Here is a 16,652-nt window from a genome sequence, read left to right on the forward strand (position 1 = left end):
CAGCATTTTGGCCTTTCCTTCAGGTGTCTTTTTACTCTATGGCTTCATGGGAATTCAGACTAAATCAGACAGAGCAGGACAATTTGATCCTCTCTGCCCAGACTTCTGCTTTTATTCTGGGGGAGGGGGGGGGGGGTTGATGCTATTGTGGACGATGTGATTAAAAAAAGCAAAAAAAAAACCATAAAAAGAACAGCTTACATAAATACATTTCTACTGTGCTGGAACAGGAAATGCACCTTTTTTAATGCGCTAAATACTTTGAAAACAAAAAGCTTTAAATGCTCAATAAATAACAAAAAACAAACATACCCAACTCTCATCCCTTCCTCTATGTCTGTAGGAGCAACCTGGTCACTCAAGTCTACCACAAACTTTGCAAACTGCTTCACGTTAATTATATATTTAGGGTCCTCCGAGTCGGCATTTATTATTTTTGTGCATCTGAAAAAGGAAAAACAAGCAATTACAAGTTGTATTAGCTTGGAAGGTAAGATTACAATACAATAAATACAATAAAACTACAAATGAAATAAAAATACAGTGTAACGGGTTAGATAGATGCCATCCTGTAGCAGCAAGACACATTAACTTACGGAAAAAGTAGACTTCTAGTTTAATGTTCTGCCCTCCTCCAAAATAAGCTAAGCTTTCTTGCTATATATTTACTTTGTCCTAACACTTTTTATGTCTCAATCAAAATGTGGACAAGGTTTGAGGCTTACACCAAAAGTGTACCAAAATGGGTATAGGAGGTATAAAGCTAGACCAAAGTGGCTGTAGTTGACCCAAATCTTCCTTCCAGCCACTGATGCACACGGCACATTTTTAAACTGTCTAGTCTGAGAATGTGTAAAAATCACATGAGGGTAAGGCTGCTTTCACACATCCAGTTTGTGCTGAGCGGCACAATCCGGCTCAAAAACATATGCAACGGATGTGGCGAAAATAAGAATTATTCTTACCGATAATTCGCTTTCTAGGACCTTCCACGACAGCATAGGAGGTTGTCTCTCCACGCCCTAATTGGGACAGGAAGTTCAAGAGGTTTAAAAGGACCCTCCCACCTCCCACAGCCAGTGTCTTACAAAGAATCCATAGCATATGAGAAGTACTACACATTCAGGAGTAAATGAATATATAGGGGAGGGAATTACCTGCTGTCGTGGAAGGTCCTAGAAAGCGAATTATCGGTAAGAATAATTCTTATTTCTCTAGTCCCTTCCACGACAGCATAGGAGGAATACCAAAGAATTGATACCTAGGGGGGGACCACAGCCTGCAGGACCCTCCTGCCAAAGGCCAAATCCCTGTTGGAATCCAGATCCAACCGATAATGCTTCGTGAACGTATGGAGCGAAGACCACGTAGCTGCCTTGCAGATCTGCTCAGGGGAAGCCCCTGCCCGTTCGGCCCAGGAGGCAGAGGTAGCCCTGGTGGAGTGCGCCGTGAATCCAGTAGGTGGAGAGAGATGCTGAGCGAGGTAGGCATCTCTAATTGCCCGCACAATCCAGTTGGCGACGGTACTCTTAGCCACCTTCTTGCCCTTATTGCGGCCAAAGGGCTGGATGAACAGGTTAGAATCAAGGCGCCAAGAAGCAGTAACCTCCAGGTAGTGCAACACTATCCGACGGACATCCAAAGAATGAAACACTTCCTCACCCGGAGTCCGAAAATTCTGACAGAAGGAAGGCAGGACGATGGACTGAGAACGGTGAAAATCCGAAACCACCTTGGGAAGGAAGGAAGGGTCCAGCTGAAACACAATGCTGTCATCTCTGATGGTCAGGTAAGGTTCCCTAACGGACAAAGCCTGAAGTTCGCCGACTCTGCGAGCAGATGTAATAGCCACAAGAAAAGCAGTCTTGTGAGAAAGGGAACGAATGTTACAAGAGCACAGAGGTTCAAACGGAGACTGAGATAGTCCTGTAAGGACCACATTGAGATCCCAGCGAGGCGTCAGGACCCTCTGACGTGGACAGAGTCTACTAGCGGACACAAAGAACCGACGGATCCAACGATGATCTGCCAGAGCCATGTCAAAGACTGCACTGAGTGCTGACACCTGAACTTTCAGGGTGCTAGGCCGAAGACCTAAGTCTAAACCACTCTGGAGAAAGTCCAGAATCTGCGCAATATTAGGCCGAAGAGGGTCAGGAGGCCGAGAACCACACCAGGAGGAAAATCTCTTCCAGATTTTGTTGTATATACTATTAGTCACAGGTTTACGGTTCTTCTGTAGCGTAGCCACAACTTTGTCAGAAAGCCCTTGGGCCTTCAGTGCCCGGGCCTCAGAAGCCAGGCAGCCAAGTTGAGTTTCTGGGGAGCCGGATGGAAAATCGGACCCTGTGACAGTAGGCTGGGGTCTGAACCTAAGAGGACTGGGCCGTCGATTCCTAGCGTCAGGACCAGGCTGTACCAACTCCTCCGGGGCCACAGAGGGGCTACCAGTATAGTTGGGACCCCCTCGTCTCTGATCTTCCTCAGGGCCCGTGCGAGAAGAGGAAGAGGGGGGAACGCGTAAGCGAGGCGAAAGGACCAACTGTGGCAGAAAGCGTCTACCCCTAACGCCTCGTCCCTTGGGTTCAGGGTTCCCTGTCGAGGCAAAGAGGTCCACCTCTGGTGCACCCCACCTTGCCACTAGAGAGCAGAACACCGCCTGATCCAGGCTCCATTCCCCCGGATGAACATCCCAACGACTCAGGAAATCCGCCTGAAGATTGAGGGAGCCCTTCAGATGGACCGCAGAAAGGGAGAGCAGAGATTGTTCTGCCCATTGAAAGATTCGGGAGGATACCGACTTCAGGGCGCCTGAGCGTGTACTGCCCTGATGTCGAAGATGTGCCACTGTTGTGACATTGTCTGAATATACCAGGACGTGAGAGTCCCGGACGAGGTCCTGAGCCGCAAGGAGGGCTTCCCTGACTGCCCTGAGCTCCCGGTAGTTGGAGGATTGGGAGCTGACGTAAGGACTCCAGACCCCTTGAAATGGGGAATTTGCCACCATTGCCCCCCATCCTCGTAGGCTGGCATCTGTGGTCAGTGTAACCAGGGGTTTCTGAGTCCAGGCAACCCCCACCTGCAGGTTGGCGGGACTCAGCCACCAGAGAAGGGATGAGGAGACGGACCCCGAGAGGCGAAACCTTCGGTTTAGGGATGACGGGAGTCTGTCCCAATGTGCCAGGATATGATCCTGGAGACACCGAGAATGGGCCTGAGCCCACCTGACTGAAGGAATGCAGGATGTCATGGAACCCAGGGCTGACATAGCCGCTCGAAGCGTCGGGCGAGCCTGCCTGCGAAGCTTTGATATTTTGGCTAACAGAGCCATCCTGTGGCCCTCTGGGAGAAAGGATGCCTGTCTGTCGGAGTCCAGCAGCACTCCGAGAAACTGCCGAGTGGAGGAGGGGGATAACTGTGATTTTTTGAGATTGGGAATCCATCCCAGAGACCGAAGGATTCCCAAAGACCTTTCCACATGGCTCCGGAGGGTTGGAGCAGACGGAGCCATGAGAAGAAAGTCGTCCAGATACGGAACCAGACAGATACCCTGCAATCTTATGAAGGCGACCACCTCTGCCATGATCTTGGAAAAGATCCTTGGAGCTGAGGAGATCCCGAAGGGAAGTACATTGAATTGGAAATGAAGCACTTCCTCTCCGTGAAGCACCGCAAACCTGAGGTATTGTCTGTGTCCCGGATGGACGGGTACATGGAAGTAGGCATCTTTCAGATCGATAGAGGCCATCTGGTGGTGTAGACCTATCAGGGGAATAGCTGATTTTACCGACTCCATCTTGAACCGCCGGTACCTGACCTGACGGTTTAGACTTTTTAAATTGATAATTATACGGACGTCGCCGGATGGCTTCTTGACCAGGAAGAGACGGGAGTAGTGTCCTACCCCTTCTTCCTGACTCGGGACTGGGGAAACGACCCCCCAGTGCACTAGCTCTATAATCTTTGTGTACAACAGAGCCTGTGAACCCGGAGACGCCAGCGCAGTGACTCGGAGACCCGGAAGAGGGGGGGGAAGGAATTCTATGAGAAGACCGTCCGAGAAGATCTTCAGAACCCATTGGCAAGAGGTTATGGACTGCCACTGGGTAAGAAACGCTGAGAGTCTTCCCCCCACCCGGGCCGAGTCACTGTTTGTCCTGCTGAGGACGTTGCTGATGTGGAGGGATGAGGATGTTTCTCCCTCTACCTTTGGGATAGCTCCACCTGCCTGCCTTCCCTTTCCCTCTGGGCTGGGAGGCCTGAGGCATCGAGGGACGAAAGGACCGCTTCCTGGTAGGTCTAGGATCGGGCAAGGCCTTACGATCAGTCGCCTTGTCCAGGATATCATCCAGGGCAGGCCCAAACACTAAATCCCCTTTAAACGGAAGGGAACAAAGCCTCATTTTGGAGGTGGAGTCTCCCCTCCAGGCCTTAAGCCAGAGGGCACGTCGGGCAGAGTTAGAAAGCACCGAGGTCCTGGCTGCCAGGCGGACAGATTCCACCGAGGTATCTGCCAGAAAACAGGTAGCCTTCCTAAGCAAGGGAAGGGATTCCAGTAATTCCTCCCTAGGGGTCCCTTGGGAAATATGAGCCTCCAACTGGTCTAACCACCTAATTAGGGACCTGGATACGCAGGTGGAGGCAATGTTGGCTTGAATAGAGGAAGACGATGCCTCCCAGGACCGCTTCATCAGGCCCTCTACCTTCCTATCCATCTGATCCTTCAGTTGGGAAGTATCCTCAAAGGGAAGAGCCGTTTGCTTAGCTACCCTAGCCACCTGAACGTCCACTCTTGGGACCTCCCAATGTAGTCCCGAAGGTTCCAGAGGAAACCGGCGTCTAAGGTCACTCCGTACCCGCCTCTCAGGACATTCCCATTCCTGAGAGACAATATCCAAAACATTGGCATGAACTGGGAATCCCAACTGTTTGACTGACTTCAGGCCAGCAAACATTTCGTCCTGGATTGAAGGAAGAGACTGCACTTCCTCTAAACCCATAGTGCTCCGAACTGCCTCAATAAGATCCCCCAACTCTTCTGAGTGAAATAGAAAGGACTGTTCAGACCCCCCAGATGGAAATCCTTCATCAGGACCCTCCGAGGTGGAATCAGCGTCCTCCTGATCAGAAGGGGTCGACTGGAGTCTCCTCTTTTTTGGAGGAGAGGGTCCAGGAGCAGGGCCAGGAGCAGGGCCAGGAGCAGGGCCAGGACCAGGAACAGGGAGGGAAGCTAGTGAGGCCCTAATCTCCTGTTTCATCATGGACCGCAACTCATCTATCAGAGATGGTTGTTCGGCCCTAATAATCTGGTCCGTACATTGCTGGCAAAGCTTTTTATCCCATACTGCAGGGAGCTTCTTTATACAGATAGGACATTTCTTAATTTTTTCCATTCTGTCAGGTCTATCAGGCTTATCGGACTTGTCAGCTTTTTCTGACTTCTCTGGCTTCTCTGACTTTTCATTTCTGTCAGTTTTCTTGGTGGCCTTGTCCTCCTAGAAAACACAGACCATATAGCCATAAATCACCTGATAAGACCTATGTCCGAGGGACCATTCCCCTCCATACTCACAGTAGCAGGGGGCACACTGGGTTCTGCAGAGGCTGCTGCAGCGGAAGACATGACAGGGAGCACGGTTGCTTACCATGATCTGATGTCTTCGTGGCAGCCCTTTGCAAAAGGGCCTGCCCCCCCAGTGACGGTGCATGTTCCCCGCCTCCCGCATCCGGTCCTGGGCAGGCCGTGTCACCGTCGGCGTGCCTCCACGCTGCCTCCGCAAAACCGGAAGCGCTCGACCGGAAGTCCGCAAGACCGGAAGTCCCGCCTCCGGGAGCACTTCCGGATCGCTCCGGCAGCGTGCATGCGGGAAGCGGCCGGCGGCTCAGGGAGGACGCCGGCCGGGGAGCTCAACAGCCTGCATCACCCCTCAGGAGGATCCGGAAGGCTGGAGCAGTGGTCCCCCACAGCGTGAGGGAACAGCAAGGGAGGAGCGGTGAGGCCCGACCGATGCTGTCCGGCTTCAGGTACAGGGGATAGATGATCCAAAAAAAAAAAAAAAAAATTATACTGTAGTTCGCCGGCCACCACAGCATAGGAGAAAAACAAAAACCTCTCCATGCCCCATGGGGACAGGAAAGACACTGGCTGTGGGAGGTGGGAGGGTCCTTTTAAACCTCTTGAACTTCCTGTCCCAATTAGGGCGTGGAGAGACAACCTCCTATGCTGTCGTGGAAGGGACTAGAGAAAAAACGGATCCGTTGCATAAGGTTTTTCATGCGGCCCGTCCAGTTTGACGGATGCGGCTTGATACTGAGCATGCGCAGTACAAAAAACCGCATCCAGCGGCCGGATGCGGTTTTTGCCGCATGACGCCGTATCCGGCGTCCATAGGCTTGCAATGTGAATCGCGCTGGATCCGGTGCGATGCGGTTTTTTTGCCACACAAAAAAACGTGCCAGGCAACCTTCCATCCGGCCGCCGCATGGGCTTAATATGCCGCATCCGGCAAAAACTGGACGCATTGCAAGGCCATGTGGCACAATATGGCGCTAATGCAAGTCTATGCGAGAAAAAACACAAGCGGCAGCAAAAAAAAAAAAGGGATTTGTGAAAGCAGCCTAATATAGTGCAGCTGAAAATACGGGATACATGTAGTGCATTCTCTCTAACATCTTACTATGTAAGGTTATTGTGCCCATACTTCTAAAAGGGGAGGCAGTTTCTCAAATATTGGTTACTTCCACAACAGAAGGCGAGTGCCATCAATGACCTTGCACCTACACATACCTAAAAGGGACACGTGCAAGGTTGGCAGGTATCATGGAGGTGTTCTATTATAATGAACCCCTTATGTGATGTATAAGGCCTGATTAGCATTTACCCAATGGCAGACTAAGCCCGGCCCTAGAGAAGTTTGTCCAGGCCTTGCTTGTGGTAAGACCAACAAGCACATCCCTACAAATTATAAAGTAAGGGGGGCTGGTACCTGGCCACCTGGAGCGGCTGCTCACTCTGGAGGGTCTGTTTGTCAGCGGCCAAATCCCACAAGGCTGGAGGAGCAAGTCCGGTATCAGACTCCTTAATACCTATTGGAAATGAACATGTGAGAAATCAGTTACCTAGACATTTTCCAAATCACTTCAGACTAAACAGAATATGACGTACCTGTGAGCTCATTGATTTTCTTAAGAAGTTGCTGTATGTCATCTTCCACTTGTTTGATTTGCCGAGAGTATGTGCTTTGCCCCTATGACAACACAATACTTGTGATTTTTTTCAATTATTGCAAAAGATTAAATTTTACATAGTAGTCTGAAATAAGCTAAAGCTTAGAATTTGTAAGCCCATAGTCTGGTCCTGGCAAAAGACACCGCTGACAGGCGAGCCACCAAATGCTCCGGCAGTTACGACTAGAAACATTTATACTCAGTATACAAAAAACCACAGACTTCACAAAAGGGAGCAAATATACACTGATTATTTACTATTTAATCTAAGTGATTCCCTTTCAATATTGAGGAGAAATAATTAGAATAAACGTCTTTTCATCAATATTCTCAAAGTTGTGTGAGAAATACAGACATGGCGTACCATATTCACAATAACTCAAGCATTTATTGAGTATCAAAGCATACAAAGACAATGTAAAAATATCATCAAGATAGCAAACTAGGCAGCCTACTGCTATGGGTAAGCTATTAGCATACAAGATCTGATAATATAGTAATAATATTTATTCATTTATATAGCGCTATTAATTCCACAGTGCATACATTGGCAACACTGTCCCCATTGGGGCTCACAATCTAGAGTCTCTATCTGTATGTCTTTGGAGTGTGGGAGGAAACCGGAGAAACAGGACACCCAGCAAACACGGGGAGAACATACAAACTCCTTGTAGATGTTGTCCTTGGTGGGATTTGAACCCAGGACTACAGCATTGCAAGACTGTAGTGCTAACCACTGAGCCACCGTGGTCTGCTGTGTACTTATGTGCCATACCTGTGATAGCGCTAGCCTATAATTGTCACCATGTGCTTTCTAGGTTTAGTCCTGATCTGGATTTGATCATATGAGATTATGTGCATAGAGATACATTTTTATATTCAATAGATGCACTCTTATTTTGGAATATACATATTTAAATTAACTCTTTCTTTACATGCTGCCATTCGACACATGGGGATTTTCTCCCTTAAGGAGTCCTCTATTAACTATACACCATCATGATGATATTTTTACATTGAGTATCAAAACCTACAAAGACAAATGTTTGAATTATTGTGAATATAGTACTCCATGGGTGTATTTCTTACACAACTTTGAAAACATTTATACTCGTAATCCCATTTTAGGGTATGTGCGCACGTTGCTTTTTACCTGCTTTTTACCTGCTTTTTTGCTGCTTTTTCTTCTGCGCTGTTTAATGCCAAAATGGATGTGTTCTTCTATTCAAGCAAAGTCTATGGGAATTTGGGTTTCTTGTTCACACTATGTTGTTCAAAATGCTGCCTTTTTGTGGCAGAACTTTGGTCAAAAACTCAGCTTTTCAAAGAAGCAACATGTCAATTGTTTTTGCCATTTGGGTTTTGCACTGCAAAGCTGAGTTTTTGACCAAAGTTCTGCCACAAAAAGGCAGCATTTTGAACAACATAGTGTGAACAAGAAACCCAAATTCCCATAGACTTTGCTTGAATAGAAGAACACATCCATTTTGGCATTAAACAGCGCAGAAGAAAAAGCAGCAAAAAAGCAGGTAAAAAGCAGGTAAAAAGCAACGTGCGCACATACCCTAAAAGTCAAACATGGCAGGGAGAACGGGATAATAACATCCTAAGTACCCAACAAGGCAACTATAGGCCATCAGCACCTACAGGTGATAGCCATAGGTCAGCCAAGATAGTTAATGGATTCACTTTTAGGCCTAATTCACATGTATGGCAAACAAATTGACAGCCTCAGACATATATAAGGTTGTCAAGTTCAGGTCAGGATACTTGAGGGCAGTACTTGGATCTTGATACACGGGTGTGTTAATCAGGTCTAAGTCTATGAGATGCAGAAAGAGGCTCCATAGACTTAAGTTGAGAAAGCTGCTTCCAGTCCACATACAAACCCATGTGAACTGGCTAGTCAGCACTAGGAACAAGAGAAGATGGCTATCGGTCAGTATTTTGATGCACGTACACATCATTACATACTAAATTAGGACGAAAATAACAATTGATGAGACTAAAGTTAATTACTAATGCATGTAAAAAAATGTTGTTCTTGTTAAAAAGTGTCCATAGCCTTTAAATCATTGGTTGCAGGCAACATTTATCTAATATTTATTCGGCTTCATTCAAGAAATCCAATATTTCGTTGACATGTTTTTACAATTTACCTTACACAGCATAATCCTAATTGTCGGATATTGAAATGCTTAGATCTAGATGTGCGATATCACCGGCCATAAGTCTGAGGAGCACGACAAGCAGCAACACTAGACTCCTGCAATTAACGTATGGTCAATCCTAAAGTGCTTCAACCTATACGACATCTAAGGCTATGTTCACACTAGAAAAATGATTTTTCTTAAAAAATTTCTTAAGAAATTTCTTAAGAGTGAAGGATTAGTGCACCTGCGTTAAAAAACGCACCAAAAACGCACCTGCGTTTTTGCCGCGTTTTCGGTGCGTTTTCGGTGCGTTTTTACCGCTGGTTGCTCCCTGCATTATTGTGCCAATTATCTATGGCAAAAAACGCAGTTAGCTGCAGAAAAGAAGTGACATGCTCATTCTTTTTCTTAAGAAAATCTACTGAAAGAATTTTCTTAAGAAAAAAACGCAGTGTGCGCACAGCTAATTTTTTTTGCCATAGGTTTTGCTGGGGAATGTCTGCAGAAAGGTTACAAGAATTTCTCAAGAAATTTCTGCAGCAAAAACGGACCCAAAACGCAGGTAAAAAACGCAGTGTGTGAACATAGCCTAATAGTCCTTAACCCCTTCACCCCTGAGCAATTTACAGTTTTTCTTTTTTTTTATCCCCTTCTTCCAAGAGCCATAACACTTTTTTTTTTTTTTTTTTTTTAAGGTTTTTACTTTTCCGTTAATCTTGCCATATGAGGGCTTGTTTTTAGCGGGACAAGTTGTACTTTTAACCGAAACTATTCGTTTTACCATATTTTACCATAATGGAAAATGGGGGAAAAAATCCAAGTGCGGAAAAATTGCAACAAAGTGCGATTGCACGATTGTTTTGGGAGTATTTTATTCACAGTGTTCACTATATGGTAAAACTGATGTCAGTGTGATGCCTCAGGTCGGTAAGATTTCGTAGACAACAAACTTGTGTAGGTTTACGGTTATCTAAGGGGTAAAAAAAAAAACAACAAACAAACACCCCCTGCACATATCCTTCTTTAGGGCTTTGCTGACATTAAAATCATCCATTCTGGTGGAATTGAACAGTCCATGTACTACTGATATAACAGCAGCTTTCCATCAGTGCTGAGAATAGGATCCAAACAGAAACTAATGAGTAACCGAGTTGTCAGACGTAACTGCTATCAATACAGATTCATCTACTTACATAGGTCTTCAACAGCGCAATGTCCCCTTCATCCAGAGCTGGAATAAAAGAAACAAATGTATATACTCTCACATGCTAAAATATTCCCAGAAAAGTCATTCTCCAGTAGGGATCATCATAGAGGATTCTGTTACCCGACTGAAGAGTAAAATCACCACATAATGGTGCAGAGTCCAACATTGTCCGAAAAGATCACTGTATTGTCGTCCTGCTGATTTATGTCGATAAGGTCTCGTTCACACACCCGTGATTATCGTACACGGACCATTGATCTTCAGTATTTTGGATCAGAGTTCCCACAGCATTTGGTCACTTTTTACCGTCCGTGACTATCACTAATGAAAAATTAAAAGGACTCTCCAACCCACTGCAATGTCAGCCACGGATTACACACGGATGCTGCCCGCGTATGGTGGAGATTTCATGGACCTATGTACAGACGGATGCTGCCCGCGTATGGCGGAGATTTCATCGACCTATGCGCACACGGATGCTGCCCGCGTATGGCGGAGATTTCATGGACCTATGCGCACACGGATGCTGCCCGCGTATGGCGGAGATATCATCGACCTATGCGCACACGGATGCTGCCCGCGTATGGCGGAGATTTCATCGACCTATGTGCACACGGATGCTGCCCGCGTATGGCGGAGATTTCATGGACCTATGTGCACACGGATGCTGCCCGCGTATGGTGGAGATTTCATCGACCTATGTGCACACGGATGCTGCCCGCGTATGGCGGAGATTTCATGGACCTATGTGCACACGGATGCTGCCCGCGTATGGTGGAGATTTCATGGACCTATGTGCACACGGATGCTGCCCGCGTATGGTGGAGATTTCATGGACCTATGTGCACACGGATGCTGCCCGCGTATGGTGGAGATTTCATGGACCTATGTGCACACGGATGCTGCCCGCGTATGGTGGAGATTTCATGGACCTATGTACAGACGGATGCTGCCCGCGTATGGTGGACATTTCATGGACCTATGTACAGACGGATGCTGCCCGCGTATGGTGGACATTTCATGGACCTATGTACACACGGATGCTGCCCGCGTATGGTGGACATTTCATGGACCTATGTACACACGGATGCTGCCCGCGTATGGTGGACATTTCATGGACCTATGTACACACGGATGCTGCCCGCGTATGGTGGAGATTTCATGGACCTATGTACACACGGATGCTGCCCGCGTATGGTGGAGATTTCATGGACCTATGTACACACGGATGCTGCCCGCGTATGGTGGAGATTTCATGGACCTATGTACACACGGATGCTGCCCGCGTATGGTGGAGATTTCATGGACCTATGTACACACGGATGCTGCCCGCGTATGGTGGAGATTTCATGGACCTATGTACACACGGATGCTGCCCGCGTATGGTGGAGATTTCATGGACCTATGTACAGACGGATGCTGCCCGCGTATGGTGGAGATTTCATGTACCTATGTACACACGGATGCTGCCCGCGTATGGTGGAGATTTCATGGACCTATGTACACACGGATGCTGCCCGCGTATGGTGGAGATTTCATGGACCTATGTACACACGGATGCTGCCCGCGTATGGTGGAGATTTCATGGACCTATGTACACACGGATGCTGCCCGCGTATGGTGGAGATTTCATGGACCTATGTACACACGGATGCTGCCCGCGTATGGTGGAGATTTCATGGACCTATGTACAGACGGATGCTGCCCGCGTATTGTGGAGATTTCATGGACCTATGTACAGACGGATGCTGCCCGCGTATTGTGGAGATTTCATGGACCTATGTACAGACGGATGCTGCCCGCGTATGGTGGAGATTTCATGGACCTATGTACAGACGGATGCTGCCCGCGTATGGTGGAGATTTCATGGACCTATGTACAGACGGATGCTGCCCGCGTATGGTGGAGATTTCATGGACCTATGTACACACGGATGCTGCCCGCGTATGGTGGAGATTTCATGGACCTATGTACACACGGATGCTGCCCGCGTATGGTGGAGATTTCATGGACCTATGTACACACGGATGCTGCCCGCGTATGGTGGAGATTTCATGGACCTATGTACACACGGATGCTGCCCGCGTATGGTGGAGATTTCATGGACCTATGTACACACGGATGCTGCCCGCGTATGGTGGAGATTTCATGGACCTATGTACACACGGATGCTGCCCGCGTATGGTGGAGATTTCATGGACCTATGTACACACGGATGCTGCCCGCGTATGGTGGAGATTTCATGGACCTATGTACACACGGATGCTGCCCGCGTATGGTGGAGATTTCATGGACCTATGTACACACGGATGCTGCCCGCGTATGGTGGAGATTTCATGGACCTATGTACACACGGATGCTGCCCGCGTATGGTGGAGATTTCATGGACCTATGTACACACGGATGCTGCCCGCGTATGGTGGAGATTTCATGGACCTATGTACACACGGATGCTGCCCGCGTATGGTGGAGATTTCATGGACCTATGTACACACGGATGCTGCCCGCGTATGGAGATTTCATGGACCTATGTACACACGGATGCTGCCCGCGTATGGTGGAGATTTCATGGACCTATGTACACACGGATGCTGCCCGCGTATGGTGGAGATTTCATGGACCTATGTACACACGGATGCTGCCCGCGTATGGTGGAGATTTCATGGACCTATGTACACACGGATGCTGCCCGCGTATGGTGGAGATTTCATGGACCTATGTACACACGGATGCTGCCCGCGTATGGTGGAGATTTCATGGACCTATGTACAGACGGATGCTGCCCGCGTATGGTGGAGATTTCATGGACCTATGTACACACGGATGCTGCCCGCGTATGGTGGAGATTTCATGGACCTATGTACACACGGATGCTGCCCGCATATGGTGGAGATTTCATGGACCTATGTACACACGGATGCTGCCCGCGTATGGTGGAGATTTCATGGACCTATGTACACACGGATGCTGCCCGCATATGGTGGAGATTTCATGGACCTATGTACAGACGGATGCTGCCCGCGTATGGTGGAGATTTCATGGACCTATGTACACACGGATGCTGCCCGCATATAGTGGAGATTTCATGGACCTATGTACACACGGATGCTGCCCGCGTATGGTGGAGATTTCATGGACCTATGTACACACGGATGCTGCCCGCATATGGTGGAGATTTCATGGACCTATGTACAGACGGATGCTGCCGGCGTATGGTGGAGATTTCATGGACCTATGTACACACGGATGCTGCCCGCATATGGTGGAGATTTCATGGACCTATGTACACACGGATGCTGCCCGCGTATGGTGGAGATTTCATGGACCTATGTACACACGGATGCTGCCCGCATATGGTGGAGATTTCATGGACCTATGTACACACGGATGCTGCCCGCGTATGGTGGAGATTTCATGGACCTATGTACACACGGATGCTGCCCGCATATGGTGGAGATTTCATGGACCTATGTACACACGGATGCTGCCCGCATATGGTGGAGATTTCATGGACCTATGTACACACGGATGCTGCCCGCGTATGGTGGAGATTTCATGGACCTATGTACACACGGATGCTGCCCGCGTATGGAGATTTCATGGACCTATGTACACACGGATGCTGCCCGCGTATGGAGATTTCATGGACCTATGTACACACGGATGCTGCCCGCGTATGGTGCGGTCACCCTTTATGCACTGGTGACCGCACCGCATACACGGGCTGCAGCAGACAGAGCAGGGAGCAGCCCTAGGGCACCAGTCACACTGTGCTTTCCCCACGTTCAGTGGCCCAGTCGGGGCTTACGTCCGAATCCCGTTTTGCGGGGAGAAAGTTGGGAAGAACGCGGTGTAACAGGGGCCTGGGCTGAGGATGGCACTATCACCGCTCACCGCGTATCGGTTTGTCCTCCTTCTCCTCCTCCTTGGTCTTGCGCTGATCGGCCCCCAGGTAATCCGGCATTGTGGCGGTGACAGGAACAACGGCAGCACGGAGACGATTACACAGCAAACTGCAGACAACTTCCGTGCCCAACCGGAACCGGAAGCTACGTCCCGGCGATAGCCGCAGATGCAGCCTCTGGTGACCGGACGCAGTTACCACTCGTGACCACAAGGGGGAGCGCGCGTGTAATGTGTGATGTTTAGCGCACGGACGGCTTCATGCAGTCACACAGCAGCCATGATGGATACATTGTACATTGATACCTGGCGAGGAAACATGGCTTCCACCCGGGGTCTCCTGAGCACAGCGTGACCGCCTCATAGAATATATGAAGCTCTCCCGCTCCTGTCTGGAGGGCCGCGGCCAGTCTATGTATTCTGGGGACGGACGTCTATAAGAGCCCCTGACTGGCGACCCTGGAGTAATGTGCCTTATTTCCAATACTAGCCGTTTATTAACCCGCACTGCACCAGCTATTTTTGGCAAATACATCTTTACTACTTTTACAACCATTTAATTTCATTATTCCAGATGACAGTTATTAATAACTCATGCTGTTTTGTGCTTACAGTCCATAAGCAGAGGTATTATAGTGTCTCCATGGTAACAGACTACAAACGTCCGTAGTCTGGTCCTGCAGTCGTATTGCCATTCATGCCCATCTGTTTCCTATTTTTTGCTAAAAACTCAGCTCACAAGTGAGTATTGTACTTCAGCATTTGTAAGGCAAAATCAGGAATGGAAACCACAGAGAAATACACGTAATAGTATGTTCTCCCCGTGTTTGCTGGGTTTCTTCCAATCCCTCCCACCCTCCAAAGACATACTGATAGGGAGATTAGATCGTGAGCCCCAATGGGGACAGTGATGATGACATCTGTAAAGCATGGAATTAAAAACGCCATATAAATGAGTAAAATAAATATATAAAAGGGAAAGATCTGATCTCGCTACGAGTCATATTTCTGACTGTGCCTAAATGCCGAACAATATACGCCGGTGTAAAAGTGGTTTTTGGGAAAGATAAAAAAGGAAGTATTTGTATATGTAGGGCAGAATTTGTTCAGTCTGTTACTATGGAAACATATAGGTCTGCTGTAGCCACAAAACAACAGATTTCTCATTAAAAGTTTTTGAAAGTTTTTACTTTTTTAACACAACCTGGCAGGTCTCTGAAGCCTTGTAGGGGCTTGTTCGCACGTACCTGCTGAAATGTCTGCAGTGATTTGTCAGCACATGTGCGCTTCATATCGCTGCAGAAACTACATAATGGATGCAGTGTTTCAGCATAATAAATGCCGATTTCATGCGCTCACAATGCTGTCTCTCCCATAGACAGAGTGGGAGCAGCATCCAAAGCGCACGGAAGAAGTGGCATGCTGCATTTTTGAACGCACGGATATGGGTCAAAATTTTAGCATCCGAATCTCTGCGTTTAAAAAAGCATCGTGCGTAAGGATTATACACAATCTTAATAGATTGTGCTGGGGACGCAGGACGCATGCATTTATGCTGCAGTGCTAGACACAGCGTAAATGCATGAAATTACGCAACGTGCGCATGAGCCCTAGAAGTGTACTCCTGACCTGACTGGTGACTGCATACAGTGCCTGCGAACAAAGACAGAGCTCCCGAGTCAGAGGCGAGCTAGCGACAGCTATAAACAATAGCGGATGTTAGCTAGCTGCACTAACAATAAACACTGCTGCAGATGTAGAGCGCAGGTAAAATACTTACACTATGTGCGCACTTAGCAGTTTTACCTGCATTTCCGCAGCGCTTTCAACTGCAGCGTTTTAATGCCAAAATGCATGCGTTTTGATTTCCAAGCAAAGTTTATGAGAAACAGGAATTTCTTGTGCGCACCATGCGGTTCAAAATGCTGCGTTTAATTTGCATATTTTTGGGCAAAAACTCAGCGTTTAAAGAAGCAGCATGTCAATTGTTTTTGCCATTTGAGCTGCGTTTTGCTAACATTGGAGTCAATGAGAAGATGCAAAACGCAATCTACATCAAAATCCTAGCGTTTTACATGCTTTTTGGATGCAGAAAACATGCGTTTTTGACAATTTAATTGCATGCGTTTTTGACAATTTAATTGCATGCGTTTTTGACATTA

At 47.9% G+C, this 16,652-nt stretch overlaps 1 protein-coding gene across 1 annotated transcript in view; it reads right to left on the reverse strand.

The window, feature by feature from the left end:
• The window catches only part of PSMC2 (proteasome 26S subunit, ATPase 2), a 113,043-nt gene extending 98,398 nt beyond the window's left edge, over positions 1 to 14,645 (reverse strand). Inside the window, exons 1-5 of the mRNA XM_075345186.1 lie at positions 14,482 to 14,645; positions 10,574 to 10,611; positions 7,166 to 7,247; positions 6,987 to 7,086; positions 313 to 444 (exon numbers count right to left, since the gene is read on the reverse strand). Coding sequence (XP_075201301.1) covers positions 313 to 444; positions 6,987 to 7,086; positions 7,166 to 7,247; positions 10,574 to 10,611; positions 14,482 to 14,551 — 422 coding nt within the window. The 5' untranslated portion in view covers positions 14,552 to 14,645. The remainder of the gene's footprint in view (positions 1 to 312; positions 445 to 6,986; positions 7,087 to 7,165; positions 7,248 to 10,573; positions 10,612 to 14,481) is intronic.
• Positions 14,646 to 16,652: the final 2,007 nt, after the last annotated feature.

Source organism: Anomaloglossus baeobatrachus, chromosome 4, assembly GCF_048569485.1.
Source record: "Anomaloglossus baeobatrachus isolate aAnoBae1 chromosome 4, aAnoBae1.hap1, whole genome shotgun sequence".
Classification (NCBI taxonomy): Eukaryota; Metazoa; Chordata; class Amphibia; order Anura; family Aromobatidae; genus Anomaloglossus; species Anomaloglossus baeobatrachus.